General features: G+C 40.2%; 1 protein-coding gene across 1 annotated transcript; it reads left to right on the forward strand.

Annotated features, from left to right (window-relative positions):
- Nucleotides 1-7,633: 7,633 nt before the first annotated feature.
- LOC147201084 (hyaluronidase-2-like) lies at nucleotides 7,634-18,363 on the forward strand. The gene is made up of 4 exons (XM_086117159.1): nucleotides 7,634-7,855; nucleotides 8,884-9,856; nucleotides 13,536-13,625; nucleotides 16,193-18,363. Exons 2-4 carry the CDS (start codon nucleotides 8,927-8,929, stop codon nucleotides 16,595-16,597), a joined length of 1,425 nt encoding a protein of 474 aa, XP_085973285.1. The 5' UTR covers nucleotides 7,634-7,855; nucleotides 8,884-8,926; the 3' UTR covers nucleotides 16,598-18,363.
- Nucleotides 18,364-19,369: the final 1,006 nt, after the last annotated feature.

Here is a 19,369-nt window from a genome sequence, read left to right on the forward strand (position 1 = left end):
ATTTGCATGATCTCAAATGTTTTGACTTTTTTTTTTCATTAAAAAGGTTGCTTTTTAATATTCCCAAGATGTTTTTAAAAAGTATTATTATTATTATTATTATACAAATAAACAAATAAATAATGTGGGTAGATCAATAAGCACCTCTGTTCCAACCTATATGAGTAAACATGGATGAAAGGATGGATTTTACAAATTTGTAAAAAACATACTGTACATTGTAGCATTTCCCTTAACAATTAATTGGACACACTTTTCCCACCCCACACATATTTTGTCTCGGATCAAAAAAAAGGAAGAAAAGATATTAAAAAAAACTTGTCATTCTAATGACATTCATGTCTGAGGTTTGTGTTTTACCTGCAGATGGCAGCAGTAGCAGCAGTCTCTTTTGAACAAACCTCTTGACTGAGCTTGTTTCCTCCTCTCTTAATAACAATCCTCTGCTATTGTGCCTCTCGTGTAATTATAGGGCCTAACTCATGCACTAAGACTACAACCATGACAATTTGTGGCCTGGCTGTCACCGCTTTGGCAGCACACCAGGGCTTAATGGCAATGTCAACATATTCAGAGGCCTATTTCGCGGACAATAAATGGCCTGCTGTTCTTTTCCAGGGCTGCCGTGCTGTCTGTAATTGTGTGGAATGCGGTTGGGTGTATTCCGGTGCCAGAGGTCACTCATTTTCATGTGCTTCCTCTCCGAGCCTCTTTTGATGTCGTGCTGGGAGCCCACTGAGGTTTGGGGAAGATAAACCCCTGTTCTTTTAGGGCCACCCGGTATTACCACATTGAATATATGTGACAGCGTTACGATAGAACAGCTAATGGGGCTGACACATGCTCAGTGACAGGAGCTGAAAAGAACTTGTTTTATCATAATGAAGGATGTAAATTATGTTGTCACATTATGTCCTTTTTCCTGATCAGGCCGTTTTGTCCAGAAACGAGAAGCGTGTATCCAGGATAATGGACTGTTTAAATGCGGACTCTTTCAATTTCAGAGAGCCTTGCTTTTTGGATAATGAATAAGAAATGTCTCCAGTGTCATGAAATGAAAGGCCATTAATGAAGTCACCCAACAAGTTAAAAAGAAAGAGAAGAAAAAGTCATGGAATATATTTTTTAACATTCAGGAAATGGGAAAATATTAAGCAAAATAAAAAAGTCGGTAAATCATAGAAAAATATTTAAATAATGTAATCATATAAAATAAATAAATATTCATCCATCCATCCATCCATCCATTTTCCGAACTGCTTGATCCTCACTAGGGTCGCGGGGGGTGCTGGAGCCTATCCCAGCCATCTTCGGGCAGTAGGCGGGGACACCCTGAATCAGTTGCCAGCCAATCGCAGGGCACACAGAGACGAACAACCATTCACGCCCACACTCACACCTAGGGACAATTTAGAGCGTCCAATCAGCCTGCCATGCATGTTTTTGGAATGTGGGAGGAAACCGGAGCACCCGGAGAAAACCCACGCAGGCCCGGGGAGAACATGCAAACTCCACACAGGGAGGCCGGAGCTGGAATTGAACCCGGTACCTCTGCACTGTGAAGTCGACGTGCTAACCACTGGACTACCGGGCCGCCCGCTAAATAAATATTCAGTTTTGTAAATAAAAATGCTAATAAATAATCCATTCAAAGAAATGTCACTAAATGATTAAAACTGAACTTTATTCAACTAAAGGCCATTAATTACAATTGAATAAAAAATGCCATTAAATAAATCAGTAAATTATAAATGTAAGAAATAATTTAAATAAATCACCAAAGATCAACTAATAAATAAAGACACCATTAAATAATCCATCCATTACCATTCTGGTAATCCTCATGACGGTCGCGGTTGTGCTGGAGCCTATTCCAGCCATCTTCGGGCAGTAGGCGGCGTACACCCTGAACTGGTTGCCAGCAACCATCCACGCTCTCAGTGAAACACAGTGACAATTTAGAGTGTTCCATTATTAACCTGCAATGCATGTTTTTGGAATGTGGGAGGAAACCGAAGTACCCGGAGAAAACCCACGCAGGCACGGAGAGAACATGCACACTCTGGAATTGAACGCTTCACCTCTGCACTGTGAGGCAGATGTGCTCACCAGTCTTTCACCGTGACACCCATCATTAATTAATCTAATATACTATGTAATTAAAAATGTAACCAATGAATAGAAAATATCTGAAAAACTTTTCATGTTAAATATTTACTTAAAAAAAAAGAAATGTCATTAAATAAAAAATCTATTACATGATGAATCAATTTAACAAGTGCATATTTCAATAAACAAAAATATGAATAAGGATTCAAGAAAATAAATACCAATGCCATTAGATAAATAAAAAGTTATTGAAATATTAAAATTGGTCATTGAATAAATTGCCATCAAATGTGCAAAAAAAAAAAAAAAGCCTTCAAGTTTCCACTTCTGTTTTATACCTATACCCAATGTACAGTATCAATTTTTCCAAAATGACATAATCCTTGTATCATGAATTCTCAGTATTGTTGGCAAAATCTCACACAAACACATTAAGTATTACGCCACCACAATTCTGGCCGTGGGCAGGATGAGACTGTGACAATATTTCCATTGAGGAACTTATGCTCCAATGCACTTCCCTTGACAAACACTTGGCTCAATCTGTCCGCTTCCTGCTTTCTTTCTGCACACAGGAACATCTTGACGATCACAGAAAATATTTGCTTTAATCTAAAGTGCTGAAAATAATGGAGCTATACAGGGCGTATGTTATTGCAGTATTTCCTAGTTTAGCTCGATTAGGTTATTTGTACAGTGGTGACTTAAAGCATCTCTTTTCCCACCGAATTGATCAGTAGGCTGCAACAGAGAGACTGGAAGAGTCCTTGAAAGGTATAGAAGTGGATGTCCTGGAAAAACCCAAAAACTCAAGACAAAAAAAAAAAGTAATGCCACCAGTTTTCCACAATTCCCACTCTGTTTCCACTTCCTAATTGTCTAACGTTCTGTTTTATGTCAATCACGTCTCTGTTGCATGTTCGAACTTGGTGTTGAACACCCATTTGCAAACATAAAAAGTGAAGCAGAAGTTAAAGAAGTACGTTTGTCGATCCCAATCATTTTCTGAGCAGATCTGGGAGAAGGGGGAAAAAAAGCACTTTTTTTAAAGCGAGTGAAGTCGAGAACAACAATATTGTACAATGTCAGACACAGTGTAATTGATCGCACTGTTTACAGTCAACAAATCGCATTTTTTCCAAACTAACAAACTTATTGTGCCCAAAGATGTACATTATAAAATCAACCTACAGCTGTGGCTTTGAGAAGGCGAATAAAGCAGGATGGGAGAGGATTTGACATTCAATAATAGACTGAGTATAAAATACCTCCTGTTTTGCTCTTCTTCTTTCAAATGTACACTGTGTCAAGCGTAATAGTATGTCGCCTGTTACTGGTCGACAGTGGAATTACACTGAAAGTAAACGGGAGACAGAACAAAAGTGAGAAGGAAGTTTACTGCACTTTTCTCGTAAGACTTTTGTCCATTTTTACTTTGGATGCTTGGTATTTTATTTGTTTTTTTTACCTTTTGAGATATGAGTGACAAGTTTTTCTAGAAATGAGCCGTCATTTGTGTTAAGTGGAGTGGAATGCTGTGTCCGTAGAGATAGTATGGGCTTGATTCCCTTGAGTGGATGGACCCCTCCCACAAATATGCATTCCATCGTAATCAAAGAGTGGCGGGGTCCCAAAGTGAAGGTGGTGGGGTGTGTTTAACGTTTCCCTGCCATTGTTTGGACTTCCTGCCTTTTGCCGATGTCACATTCGGGAAGCGGAGGTCCAATGAGGAGGCGGAGCACATCCCAAGGGGAATCCAGCAAAATGCCTTTGTTCCCTTTTCCAACCCACTTCCATTCATACAGACGCTTTCCTAAATGGCACTCTCAACGGGATGGACCCTGATGACACTTACGGTGAGTCAGCAAAGGCTTGGGAAACAAAAGGCGGAAAACGTCTCACTTCCACCTCATGTGCACTCGGAAAAAGTCCTGTCGGGGCAACTTTTCCACACAGGTTCATTCGTAATGACACAGAACGTTGCCGAACAACACAAATAACAACTTGCCATATAAATACAAAATGTCCATCGAATAAAGAAATGCAAGTCAATGAAAAATGTTGTGAAATAATGAAATATGTCCAGAAATAAACAAATCTATGATGTAATTTTCAAAACAAAATCAAATACAAAAGTGAAGTGAAAATCTGTTGAGTAAAATAAAATGGCATGATCCAATCAAAAAAAAAATCAATTGAATAAAAAAATGGAGTATTGAATGTTCTAAAAATGTCACGAATGAAAATAAAACAAAGCCTTTAAATAAAGAAATCAACAATCAAATGATTAATTAAAAATCCAATACCTAATAATTGGCAAATGTATTAAATAAAATCCAAATATCATGGAACATATCAAACAAATCCATTAAATAAAATAGACTTAAAAATGTCAGTTAATCACTGAAATGACGAAAAATAAAATACAAAAATATTTAGAATCTCAATGAAATAACACCTAAAACTGACAAGAATAATGATGCAATAGAATTTTTTTGAGCCCCTTATATATTTTTTGAATGCCATTTAGTCAATATAACAGACATGAAATAAATGATTAACAATGGCTCTGTGTACTTTTTGAATAGATGTTTCACATTTAAAAAAAACAATAAAAGTAAATCTTTCGAGATCCCTCAAATGATTAAAACTGAATTAAATCAGTAAAATTTAATTATATACTTAAAAAAAATTAAATCAAAATTCACATTAGATAAATATAATTGCCATTACAACATTGAAAAAGCCATTGAATAAATAGAAAATGGAATAAATTGTATCCATGAGAAAAAACATGAAATAAAATACAATGACGTTAAGCAGAAACCATTCCAAAATAATAAAAAAAAAAAACACTAAACAGAACATCTATTACATCATTAGAACTTGTGTGCTTACATCCACTGATGCTTCTGGACACTTCTTCAGTGATGTTCCTGGAATCTTTGGGTGTTTCACGTCTTTCAACATCATACGCCCTCATTCAGGTGACCCAACCAGGGGTGATCTGACCCCGGCTTGTGTCCAGATGGCCAGCTACCATGACTCCATGGCTCTCCTCTTTTGAGCCACAACGATCTTGAGGCTCTCTCTGCCATGTCGGTGATACTACGGACGGACGGCTCTGCTCTTTCTCTCTCCCTCGATCCCTAAAATACTGAAACCTCAAAGAATGGACTGCGAACCCCCTGCAACTGACCTCCACTGGGAGACATCTTGCTTTATATTAATTAAATAAAATCCAATTAAGCCTTTCATGCACCCTGTTACCTGATAACATGATAAGCTGTCCACTGTAGTAACCGCTATGCCTGAAAGGGTTAATTAAAAATATCATGCAGCGAATAAAAAAATCTAATTTACCGCTTGTTTAAAAAAAAAATTGATTCAAATACTTCAGGCCATGAAATTATATTAAGTTGCTGATTAAATAAGTCCACTATTTTTTATTGAATATATAAATCAATTCATGGACCTTTAGACGATTATCAATGAGTCATCGTTTTTCTCATGCCTCAAGCAACATTAACTGGACAAGTCAGCAATGGAAAAGTGAACATTATGTGTGCTTCATTAGACAAGTTTCCTCCCCACCGCTCAGACACGCAACAGCACACACACCCAGTTTCTCATCTTCTGCATTTGCTGGTGTAATGCCAGCGGCTGTCATCGCCAGCCTCCATAAATGGAGGACATGTGCATAACACATACCCGCTGTCTCAACGCAGAGGTGGCAAAACAGCAACCACTTAAGTTGCAAGCTTGGAGAAGAAGTCTGTTAAAAGTGAAAAAAGAGAAGCTAATTATAGAGCAATAAAACACTGGCATAGGAAATCTTAAAAAAGGAGCCGTTCAGTATCCCATTTTCTCATTTAGTGACTCCATCATGTTTGTGCAGGGAAAGTGATCTGTTTTTAACTCCACTTTAACTTTGTGCTTCATGCTGGTCGATAATCCAAACTCTCTTACCTCATGTGTTACGCTTAAGTGAGGCCCTCCGAATGCTTCTGCCGCCACTAATTGTAGATGGCTCAGAGACGTTCGCCCTAGCTTGCAGCGCAGCGGCAACCATTAGTTTGACTGCGTCCACATCCCGACTTGTACACTGTTCGCAAAAAGATGCCGAAGTTTGCGTTGTACACACCAAACATTTGAACAGCTCAACTAGGGATTGGTGACATAACTATCAAGACGTATTGTGATTATGTTGGTGTGCATCCTGTCTTCAAAATTGCTACTTTTCATCAAATCAATCAGAGGCCATCTTGCTTGAATTAACAAACGCTGTGTAATTCAAGTTGGGATTGTATTTATATTGCTATGATATACCATGACGTACCAATGTCAACACAACACCACTCCAAAATCATTTTCAATCAGTAATTTAATATACCCCAATTTGTTTTGCTGTCATTGATTTAAATGCTAGAAGATGGTGGAAGCCATCTACGTCAATCCGCACATGCGCAAAAGCAAACGACTGTGGTTACGTCATCTTCCCAAACTCATTTTCCAAGGTCTTAGAGCCATGGGCGATCCAATAAATAAAACAATGAGCTGACTATTGTGTAATAGGAAACAAATCTTTGTGGCTGACAAGTTCCCTCTGCCCCAAAGCATTCAAGCTATCCACTTTCTAAAAAAGAGGCTCTCTCAAATGCATCTATGGAATCTATTTTACCTCGTTATTGTTTAAAAAAAAACATCCAGACTTTCAATCTTGAGACGACATAATGTGACACTCGGTGCAGGGTAATTCAAACGGGATTCTATTTTTTAATTTGTTGAAAAGGAAACATTTTGAGATGCAAGGTTCTCACCTAGCACCGACAATATCTTATATATAAAATGGATTCTACCTCATATTCGAATGACTTGGGCGATTTGTCCTTTCATTAACTAAAAAAGGCCCTGCAGCACAGAACCCCTGCTGTAAAGGAACGTTTCAATTTCCCTAAAGAAAATTTGCTTTGAAATCGGAACAAATTGCAACCATTTGTCTTGTATTTATTTTAAGCCAAATTACTGTATAATTTCATTGAAATCATATTTGGGCGCTTGTTCTTATTCTCAAACTAATGGGAAAAGCATGAATAAATTGTCCTGAGGTCTTTGAGGCAAGTTTTAACCCAATTACCATGTATTTATCTGACTGTAAATGATTATACTTAAAAGCCACCCCGGGGCAACTGCTCATTTCTATCATGGCTTTTTTTATTTTTAGGGAAGAGACAGTGTGGCTGTGACCTCGCATGAATCTCACTTTATCTGCTTCATATGGCCTGTGACAAACTTTTCGGAGCAGCCCATTCAGCCGGTATTCCACGGGGGCGATTGGATTATTATTTTTAAATCAATGGCGCCAAATACTGAAAATGAATGCCTTTAATCCCACAAGATTATTAAGTGTGTTGATTTTAGACATAAGGGTTGTTTTTCTCGGATGCAAAGATTTTGGTAAACTACGGCTCACCCCCCTTTTCTTGTAGCTGAATGGAACCTTCCAGTGGTGGTGGTTCTTGTATCCTCGCAGGGGGCAGCTGCTCGTGTCTTCAGCCCGCTGGGAGGCCAACCGATCCGCCTCTCGACCTGAACGACACTTCTACAGCTTCTTAACCCACAAAAGAAAGCGCGGCGATGTTCACTTGTTCTTCTTTCATGCTTTGAGCCGATCAACAACCCCCAAAACGGCGACGTGACTTGTTGGGGACTCTGGGGGGAATGCTTGTCCACACCGTCAGGAAAGGTGAGTGAACCCCAGCGGACCGGTGATAACTTCATTTTGCATTGATTTATGGAATAAAGTATAACAATCAATTTTTGAATGAACAAGTGAAAGTCTTTCGAATGTACTAAGCTTCAATGCAAGAGCAGTATTAAATGATGCCTTTATCAAAGCTACGTGTGTGAAAACTTTATTAGAAACCAGCATTATGGTGATACAAGTGCCATGTTGCTGTGATAAATATGTCATCAATAATTATTATTTTAAACTGGTGAAAGTGCAGCATTGTCCTGGCTACTCGTCTTTCCACATTGAAATGAATTAAAACTCCATTGAAGCCCCTCCTTCCCCAAATGTTTAAAATTTGTTTTCTTTTTAATAACAAAATAGCACTCACAATATACTTAATGAAGACATACAGTAGTGACATAATTAGATTTTGTTGGTGTGTCGATCTCACAGTGCAGAGGTCGTGGGTTTGATCTCGGCGGTGGCCTTCATGTGTGGAGTTTGCATGTTCTCTCTGTACCTGCGTGGGTTTTCTCCGGGTACTCCGGTTTCCTCCCACATTCCAAAAACATGCATGGCAGACTGATTGAACACTCTAAATTGTCCCTAGGTGTGAGTGTGAGCGCGGATGGTTGTTTGTCTCCACCCTTTGTGATCAGAGTATCCATTGCTTGAGGGGTAACACCACCACCAGATGCTAATTGTGTTTCCTGTTCTGTACTCGTAGGGGCTATGTGGTTGTTTCAGTTACACAAGGTGTAATTGTCTCTGTTATTGTAATTGTCTTAGTTTAACAGTAGCTTTCACTTGAGAGTGGCAATAAACAGCTTGAAGCCTTTTTTTTTCCCAAGACTTGTTTACTCTCTGCAAACTGCTGCTTGATGTGAAGTGATTTGAGCCACTTGCCGCCATACAGCTCTTGTATCCCAAGTTTGCGCTCATAAGTCAAAGCAAAAAATGGGCTGAAAAACTCAGATGTAGGGTCACTTGTACCTTGGGGGAAAAGAAATCCTCATGTAGCTGTCTTGTGCTAATTACAGAGCAGAGAGTGACAGTCAATTCAGCCCGTTCCCATCTGGAGACATGCACTGGACGGTGGCTGACTGCAAAGCTCTGCTGCTGCTGATTGTTCTACTGTGGGATGAAACCGGAGCCTTGGGACTGAAAGCCACAGTATGGCCGCTGTATTCCCAGAAGCCCCTGCTGCTGGCGTGGAACGCCCCGACGGAGGACTGCTCCCCACGGCATCGCGTCTCTCTTCAGTTGGACCAGTTCCAGATCGTGGCCTCCCCCAATGAGGGTTTCGTGAGGCAGAACCTCACCATCTTTTATAATGACCGCCTGGGCCTGTACCCCCATTATGAGCCGGACGGAACGCCTGTCAACGGGGGTCTGCCGCAGATTGCCAGTCTGTCACAGCACTTGGAAAAGATGCCAGAAGGGGTGAAAAAGTACATACGTGAGCCCAATGCCAAAGGCCTGGCAGTTATTGACTGGGAAGAATGGCGCCCCCTTTGGATACGCAACTGGGAGGCTAAGGACATTTACCGCCGACATTCTCGTGAGCTGGTGCGCCAGAAGAACCCCACCTGGCCGCCCGAACGGGTGTCCAAGGTGGCCGTCCAGGAGTTTGAGATGTCTGCCAAGAAGTTTATGCTGGAGACACTGAAGCTTGCCAAGCACCTGAGGCCCAACCAGCTTTGGGGTTTCTACCTGTTCCCGGACTGCTACAACCACAACTACAGGTGGACCCTGGAAAGCTACACTGGTCGCTGTCCTGACGTGGAGGTGGCGCGCAACGAGCTGCTCAATTGGCTGTGGACCGAGAGTACGGCTCTCTTCCCGTCCATCTATATGGGCAGGGTGCTGCGCTCGTCTGCTTCCGGACGCCAATTCGTGAGAAACCGTGTGAAGGAGGGCATGCGTTTGGCATCATCTGGTGATGGCCTAGCGCGTCCCGTCTTTGTGTACACTCGACCCACGTATATGAACTCTCTGGAGCACTTGACAGAGGTGAGACCTGCCTTATAATATCCCGCCGTTTTCGATAGCAAGCACCCTCTTTAAGAGTCATGGGTGAGCTGTAGCCTATCCCAATACATTTTGGGTCAGAGAAGCAGGATATACCCATCACTAATCTATTTCAGTGTTTTTCAAACTTTTTTGAGCCAAGGCACACTTCTTTCATTGAAAAAATCTCGCGGCACACCACTAGCTGAAATGTGAAATGCCCCCCCCCCCCGCTTATTTTAACAATTTACGTGTTATATTGTTACTATAACCGTTTATAACATTGAAGAAAAAACATAATAACATCTTGAATTGGAATCAAATGACCACAAAGAAAAAAGTATTTTCTAATCTTTCATATTTATTGTTTCACTGTCGTCCTGCATTCATTCATGCGGCACAAATTCGCTTGTCTCTAGTGGTCGAAACACAAGGCAATTGGCTAGCTGTTGCTGCTCCCTAGCGGCATGAAAGGGTACTACACGATTACTTTCTGGGCGATAGACCGCACAGGCATACAAATTGCATATTTTCCCGCGGCACACCTGACAATTTCTCGCGGCGTGAGGTTTGAAAAACACTGGTCTATTTCCACCAGGACTGAACACTCCATTAAATTCAAAGACAATGAATAGTAGAATGCAACTTTCAAATCGCAAAGGCTACAATTTCGAAAGAAACACACAACGTTATTAGGGTCACAACAAAAAAAACAACGATCTGAATCCAAAAATAGTTTTTTTTATTTAAAAGATACACGTTCATCGAATGGAATTGATTTATGATTTACGGACTTACCTTTGACTGATACCTTTGGTAGAAAATTGCAAAGTCAAAAAGACTGCAAGTAGGGTTTAGTAAGTTACCAACTCTTATTGAAGTAGATAAATAAATGGTCTTTCATCTTAATTCATTATTCTTTTGCCTTTATTTAACGTAATCTATAAAATCGAATCTACAAAAAGAGGACCTTGAAAAACAAAATGCCATATTAAACCACAATCACAATGTTAAGGTTACAAAAAAGAAGAGATCCAATTAAGTTATTTTCCAAAATCTTTCAGGCCTAATTCACACTCCCATTTACACATCACGTGCAAATTCCACACAGGAAGGCTAGAGCTGAGATTTGAACCTCAAACTTTTGAACTGCGAGGCAGACGAGTTCAGCACTTGACTCAGGGTTGCTCCTTCCTGTAGGCCTTCCAATCAATTCCAAAACGTCATGCGCATTCGCTCCTTCTGACCTTTTGGACAAACTAAACTTGGCTTTCTCTTACTCGGTTTTTCTGCCCCCAATTGAAATCTCGGCCCTCTGATCTGGAGGAGCTTCACACAGCTTATCAGCGAGCGCAGTCCTTTCCTGTGCTGATACGACACATTTGTGTGCGAATGGGTGTTGGTCCGTTTTCAAAGCTCGCTAACACCCTGTTGAGGGCTTCCTTAGGATAGGACAACAAATACGAGAACGTCACATGTGGTGGCGTAGGAAATAAAAAGGATGCTTATCCTAATTAAGTGAGGCCGATTCTCTCTCCACTCGTTTGCTGTTCAAAGACGACAGCATGATGTTATGTTTCATGACATTCACCGAGACCTTCATGCAACTTCCCGTGGCAGCATATTCTGCTTAATAACACAATTTCATGGTTGGATTGATTACATTCAGAGAGCGATTTTCCCATCCCTTAAAAAAAAAAATAGTCAATGACATCAAGTCGAATGCCAACGCTCTTCAAAATGCAAGCACTGCGTATTCCTTTCCCTTGAATAACACAGGTAACATTTCTCTTTTTGGTGTTTAACTCCACCCTGGCACCCCCATGAAAACATGCCAAAAGATTTGGGAGTGACATATTGTGTATTTGATCATGGAAACGGCAAACTATGTGTTCCAAACTGAACCCAAAGAGTTAAGTCCATTGCCACGTCGACAGTGAAAATAAAAACCTGTTCTCAATTACCTTACTTGGATAAATATAGATCAAAGAAATAAAGCCTGTCCTTATAAATCAAAGGATTCATTTCTGACATGCTCTCACTTTTATAGTTGTTATAGTACCTAGTTGAAATGGGACAAATGGTGAGGGGGGGGGGGTAAAAGTAGAAACAAGGGAACAAACACTAATACAGTCATGAGGACACAAACAAAGACGACTTTCCCAACTGCTGTAAATGGCTTAGTAAACGGCAGTGATACTGTCACTGTGCCTGTGAGTATTATTATATTGTTTGTCTACATGTGTTGATGCAGTCTTTGTGTTCTAGTATCCATAGTTTAAACAGTTATAAATAGGGTCTGACCGATTCATCGGCTGACGTTAGCTTCATTAAAATTGGCATAAGTCAGCTGCTTTCCTTGCTAATTTTTATTTTTACACATTAACACACTCTAACATAGCGCAACGATAATGACATTGAAAGATCCCACCCCCCAAAAATAATTGGCAAAACTAATCTGCCATTTTTTTCCCCTCTGTTGTGAAGTTAATCAAATACCGAAGGACAAAGTATTGGAAAGCAGTTAAATGGTTTTCCAGTGATTCTTGACTTTATTCTTATATATTTATTAATGGAACAAAAAAACATAGTCATCCATCAATTATTTTGATCCGCTTATCCTCACTCTGGTCATGGCTGTGCTGAATTCAATCCCAGCCGACTTTCTTCAGGCGAGAGGCGGGCCACATCCTGAACTCGTCCGGCCCTCGTTACAACACCGTGCCAGTCGATGCCATATTGCATTTTTAATTGTTAGCATTAAATTGGCGAAAGGTAAAGTTGTATGGTTGCTTTAAATCAGGGATCACCAACCTTTTTGAAACTAAGAGCTCCTTCTTGGCTACTGATTAATGCGATAGGCTACCAGTTTGATATTATGCACTTTTGAAGTCAATTTGCGCCAACTACTTTCACATCCATCCTTCCATCCATTTTCCGAACCGGATTATACTCACTAGGGTCGCGGGGGGTGCTGGAGCCTATCCCAGCTGTCTCCGGGCAGTAGGCGGGGGACACCCTGAACCGGTTGCCAGCCAATCGCAGGGCACAAAGAGACGAACAACCACGCACGCCCACACTCACACCTAGGGACAATTTGGAGTGGTCAATCAGCCTGCCATGCATGTTTTTGGAATGTGGGAGGAAACCGGAGAAAACCCACGCAGGCCCGGGGAGAACATGCAAACTCCACACAGGAAGGCCGGAGCTGGAATCGAACCCGGTACCCCTGCACTGTGAAGTCGACGTGCTAACCATTCGACTACCGGGCCGCCCCTACCTTCACATGTTATAATAAATAATATTCATTTCTGAGAAAACACTGATCACATTAGTGATTTCCCACAATAATTATGAAACAGATAAATATCAATTGGCCACACTTTATTATAAATATCTGCCAGTGTTCACATTTTGAAATGACTACAATATTCCTGAGAGAGTCACAGTGTCTGATCACTGGTAGGCTATTTTTGGAATAGCCCCTCAAGTAGTCCATGAGGGGGCTCCCTTGGCACCACGTTGGTGACCCCTGCTTTAAATATACAACCTATAATTCTCCGTTTTATGTAGAATATGACAGTAGACTTCAATAGGATTGGCATCAAATGGCTTGAAGCCTCTTTTTGAAGAATTGTTCGCTGCTCGTATGAGCTTGATCCAGCATGGTCATGTGTTTCAGATGGACTTGGTGTCCACCATCGGTGAGAGCGTGGCTTTGGGAGCAGCTGGCATCATCCTGTGGGGAGACGCAGCCTACGCCAGCAACAAAGTAAGCCGCTGCCACGCCAGCTGTGACGCACGTGCACTGTGTAAATGCAACATTTGCATGTGATGTCATCTCTTTCAAGCAGCTGCTCTTGTCAAATGGCTTTCTTCTTCGTTTTCTTCTTCCTTGGGGGACCACTTCAAAGAAAAGGGTCACATGGCAATGCTGAACATGCCTTTGATGGCCGTAGCTTCTCTTGTTTGTTTGGGAGTAAAACCAAACTTCAATCTTGGCAGGACACTTTAAATACAGGAAGATACAAATAAAATGAATCCCGCTGGTGGCGATTATGCTTTGATCTGTCTTTGTGTTGGAATGCATGAGAAATTACCAGCTGAATTTTGATGAGAAAAGCGGGGTATACCCTGTACAAGGGTTCCCCAGCTATCTTTTGGTTCGAGAACCAAAGTACAGCCTGGCATAGTGTCCCAAGTGGAATATTGGCAAGAGAAGCGGGATACAACCTTGACTGGTCGCCCCAGTTGACTTTTGGCAAGAGAAGTGGGGCACACCCGAGACCGTTTTCCCCTGCTGACTTTTGATAGGAGAAATGTTCTCTTCTTCCCACACCTTTTCAGGATCGGTCTTAATTTTAGGTAAGTTGGAAAATTATGTTTTTGGTTGACCCGTGCCTGAAATAAATGAATAAATGAGAACCCAAAAAAATCCAGGTACACCACTGGACTGGTTTCCCCTGCTTACTTTTATCGAGAGCAGTGGGGTCCAACCTGGATTGGTTACCAGCCAATCGAAGGGCACATCTAAACAAACACCGAATAACACTGTTCATTCATAGTTCATTGTTTGCATTGTTTGCATGCAATTTGGAACTTAAAATTTCTTGTGACTTTAGAGGCATATTTTTTTGGAAAAAAAATAAACTTAAATGTGAAATTCAGAATGTTGAAATTGAACCCTGAGAACCCATGGGGTCAAATTTGGCCCCTATAAATTCTGCTACTCAAAGGGTCAAATTTGGCCCGAATCCTAAATTAGGATTAAAGCATTGAATATTTGAAAATACAAAACATTGTTCCATCAATAAAGTCTACATGCATACAACGTACCCCCAAATACCCATGTAGACAGCATTTTTGGTACTCTGTTAATGAGACAACAACCCACAGAGGTCACAGAAATAATGTGATTGATAGAAGTAATGATTTTTGTAAAAATAAAGAAGAAAAATAACCAATGAAAATCAGACAGGGTTTACAAACTTTTGAAACGGGACACGTTCAACCAAGGTGTGCCCTCTAATTACCTCATTGATGTTTTCAAATTTGTAATCAGTCAGTCGGCCTAATTAAAGGGTGGCAAGTCGTCACTGTGCTGTTTGTTGACAGGGTGTATCCCACACTAAACAGGGACCAGAGGAATCAAAGGAAATAATCGTCTCTTAGGGCTCCAAATTGCCCATAAATGGTCACACGTTGCCCTTAAAATATGAGGCGCTAGTACCAATAAATCTACAGTTTTTTAAAAAGTAAACAGTGTTTATTTTTAATGTTATGGTTTCAATATATCTGAAGTGCATGATTTACGTTTAATATTATTCCCATAATGCCATAGGCCAAATATTAAAAAAATAAAAATAAAAATTTCCCCACGCTTGTGCAAGTCACTACCCTGTGGCATTATGGGACAAATTCTACGTTTCATAGCAAGTTAGCCGTTTAGCCGACAAGTACATATTTAAATACTTTTGAACATATATACAAGTATGTTCAAACATTTTGCTGGTCAAAATATTTATTACTCCACATTGGCAGCTCCACGCTTCTGTAAAAATAAACCCCAAAGGCTCATGTATTGTATTTATCCAGGATTTTGATGTGAATTATAGACCATATGGCTCAGCCCTCAGTCGCCATTTGAAGTAAAAATATGGAAACACAAGGTCTTACAGTTTATTTTCCATGAACATGTAAATTTGTTTCAAAGTTGAAACATTTTAGTCAAAAAAATATTAGATTATTCTATTTTTAAAATACAGTTTTACATATAATTATGTATTTCTATATGTATGACAGAAAGTGGGAGTTCTTGCTTTATTGACCCAGTTTTAAAAAATTGAAGCACTGTCTCTCTCACACAGACTCTTTAGGGTCCTTACATTCTTAGAGGAACAATTTAGTATGTTTTGATGATATTCATGTAAGCTTTTGTCATATTTGTAAATGTTAATGTCCCGAGTGAATATTGCCCTGAAGTTGGATTTCAACTAATCAAATCAAACGGGCAATTTCTGTGAGAAAAATCACAATTGAATCTTTTTTCTGAAAATGTTCCGCTATACACTGTATTCAGAAATTTGTGTGACTTTAAAGACATATTTTTCTCCCCAAAATTGGAACATGAAAAAAGATCCAATGTGAAAATCCAGAGGGAAGTTGACATTGAAAAAAATAAATGTCTGAAATGGAAAAATGTAATGTAAACCATCCAGATAACTTGGAGCATGTCGAGTTTATTTTTCTCCATTGCCAACATTTATTTCCCAGTGCATAAATTGGTCCCCCTGTCCACAAGCTGTAACTCTTGTCTCTTCTGTCTTTGCTCTTTTTCAGACCACCTGCTCGGAGCTGGATGCTTATCTCCGGGGTCCACTGGGCAAATACCTCCTCAATGTCTCCACGGCAGCCGAGGTATGCAGCCAGGCTCTGTGTTCTTCCCACGGCCGCTGCTTACGCCGGGACCCCGATGCCGACGTTTACTTGCACCTGAATCCTGCCACGCACAGCCTGCGGGTCGGATCAGGCGGCAAGCTGGAGGTGGTCGGTGAGCCGGGCCGGGAGGACCTGGTGGGCTTCGGCTCCATGTTCCGATGCCAGTGCTATAGCAGCTTTGAGGGGGAGCGATGCGAGAAGATGGACCCTGTGTATCAGAAAGGAGCGGCGTGTCTAACCTCGGCGTCGGCTCTGCAGTGTGCTATCTTTCTGCTTTTCTATGTTTGGGTGCAACATATACTGTAGACCAGGGGTTCTCCAATTTTTGGGGTCCCAGGACCCCTTACCTGGATGGCTATGGGGGGGGGAACGATAGGATAATTTACCGTACATTTCCATGGGAAGTTAAGATGGGGAACTTGGGAAATATTCCATCCAATCTATGCAATTATGGGAGTCGATTGGGAATTTGGGGTATTTTCATGGAAAAGTATCTGATTCAAGCTTAAAGATGGTGGATTTGATTAGTCTACACACCCCAGTTGAAAAAATATATATCAAGATTATTTCAAATCTTTGTCCATAATTAATGTATATTTGTACAACTCCAATGATTAAAAAAATCTTTTAAGTGGAAATTAAAATAAACAACTGCGATCATGGTCTTGCACAAGTGTGCACACCCGCTAATAGATCGGGATGTGAATGTGTTAAGAACCAACCGATCTCTTGGGAGTCAGCACACACCTGCCGCTACTAAGAGTGCTGCTTATAACTCTAAAGAAGTTCAGTTTGGAGAAAAAAAAAAGGCTTTATTCCTGTAATAATACACCTTTTGCTCTAAGACAAAATTCTAATATTACAGTGATTACCGGTAAGTCAAAAGTTTCACAGGTTGCCGGGCATCACCGAGAAGAAAATGAAATTGGAAACATTTAATTCCAGGGGGACCGCACTTTGGCCAGTTACAATTCCACTGCCAGCCTGCGGAATTTGAACCGAGCAGTACATGGAAAAGGCATTGGTGGCTACAACATGCGAACATATTGGGAACTAACTAATCAGAGGAAGTCTGTTTTCAATATCAAATTAAGGAAAACAGCCATCCAGTCAGAGCAAGCTTATTTACATCTTAAATATTTAGGAGAAAACTGACTGTCTGACATGCCAGGTTTTTAAGGCCAAATAAAATGGCTTGAAAATGGCTTTGTGGCCATTTCCAAACCAAGTTATCTTGCTCCTGTAATAATGGGCCTGTTGTTCTTCCTATTATAATATTAAAGTCAAAGCTTTTATTGAAGGAACAAAGTCAGATTTTAACAAGTCATTTTAAAAACTGCCACTTTATTCTTGTAATATTGTGCCTTTTGTCTTGGAAAAGAAGCCTACAATAGTCATACAGGGATGTCAGATTCATATGATGAATCACAATCGAATCAAAGCTTTTAGTCGCTGAAAAAAGGAGTCATTTGTAGACGATGTGCTTTGTAAATGATAGGACATAATTTATTGCAAAGCATATTGAGGACCCCCATACTATGGCTCGTGGACCCGTTTGAGAACTACTGCTGTATTCACACACACGCGTGCACGCACACACACACACACACACACACGTATCTGGTGCCTTTCAAATACTGTACAACGTGGATGGCAAAAAGTGAATTTTTATCTTGAGATCACTGTTACAAGAGAAGGAAGAGGGGGGAAAATGTTATTTTTTCAGCGAGCGAGAGCTGCCAGTTTCCTGGCCCTCACCGTTTCTCCCAAAGGTGTCAGATTCCAAGTTTCCCACAGTGGATGAGATGAGTTGAGATGTTTGCTGAGGGAAAGGTGAGCGGTCAGTGGCTGAGCTGATTTTGATGAAGGCCATTGCAGTATTTATTTGAATGTACTTTAGCTGTTTTCACATGCGTGACATTTCTGTGCCTTAAACGCCACGACGACTACTAATTTACTACTTCAGAGTTAAATTGTAAAAGCACATTGTTTAAAAAAAACATTCAATTGAAGCACAACTGTTGTACAGAGCAAATGCATTTTCTGAACAATAAATAGATTCACTGACAGAATTGACTTTTTTGTATTCTTCATATTTTGATTTTTAAATCCATCCATCCATTTTCTGACCCGCTTATTTTCACAAGGGTCACATGGTTGTTTTTTTTTTAAATCAAATGACAATTTTCCTGACAACCGCTTCACTTTTATTTTTAATTTGACAAACTATATTTTTACTGATTAGACTGTCAAATTACATAAATTTTTAATTATATTACATGTGACTATATTCACTGACATTATTGCCATTTTATTTTTATTGTATGTATACTTTTCAAATTAATTTCATGTCAAAATTTGATGAACATAAATCCTAATTAATTTGGAGATTCTATATCCTTTTTTGTAAATTATCATATAGGTTCTAAAATAGTAAGCAAATTGATGGTAAATTAAGTGCGTTTTACCATCAACGCAGCATTAAATACATGCGTTTGATTTATTATTGTTATTATTAAGATTATTATTATATTACACGACCTATGACCGCTAGAGAGAGCTACAGTTAGCTATTGGTTTGACCGGGCTTGCTCCAACTTCTTTCCCCCTATGAACCCAAATGTTTTTTCCCCCTTACGGTTAAAGGGAAACACTCAACTTTTTGGTAGAGAGAGAGAGTTCAAGAGTCATATTTCAGAGCGGATTGTTCTTTCGTTGATTAGAATCCTGTTTTTTTTGTTTGTTGATTTGCCCAGTATTTGGATATTTAAAACAGTATGCTCTGTTTTTGGCACCAGTTCACAGTTCAATCGGCTTACTGCCCGTAGTCAGCTGGGATAGGAATGCCTGGACCCACATGAGTTAATGAATGAATATAAGAATTTCTACTGTGGGTGTTTGTGTTTGCATTAAGTACAATCATCTGCAAATAATCGATCACCTGACTCGTTTTCGAGCTGCCTATCACATAAAAAAAGTCTCAACTGTACTTTGTCATCCCTCTGATTGGCTGTTCGAGATCCAATCCACTTGGCTAGGGGCGGGGTTTGAGACATACCAAGGACCATTCTGATTGGT

Source organism: Hippocampus guttulatus, chromosome 8, assembly GCF_054856545.1.
Source record: "Hippocampus guttulatus isolate MCC_2025c chromosome 8, RoL_Hgut_1.0, whole genome shotgun sequence".
Taxonomy (NCBI): domain Eukaryota; kingdom Metazoa; phylum Chordata; class Actinopteri; order Syngnathiformes; family Syngnathidae; genus Hippocampus; species Hippocampus guttulatus.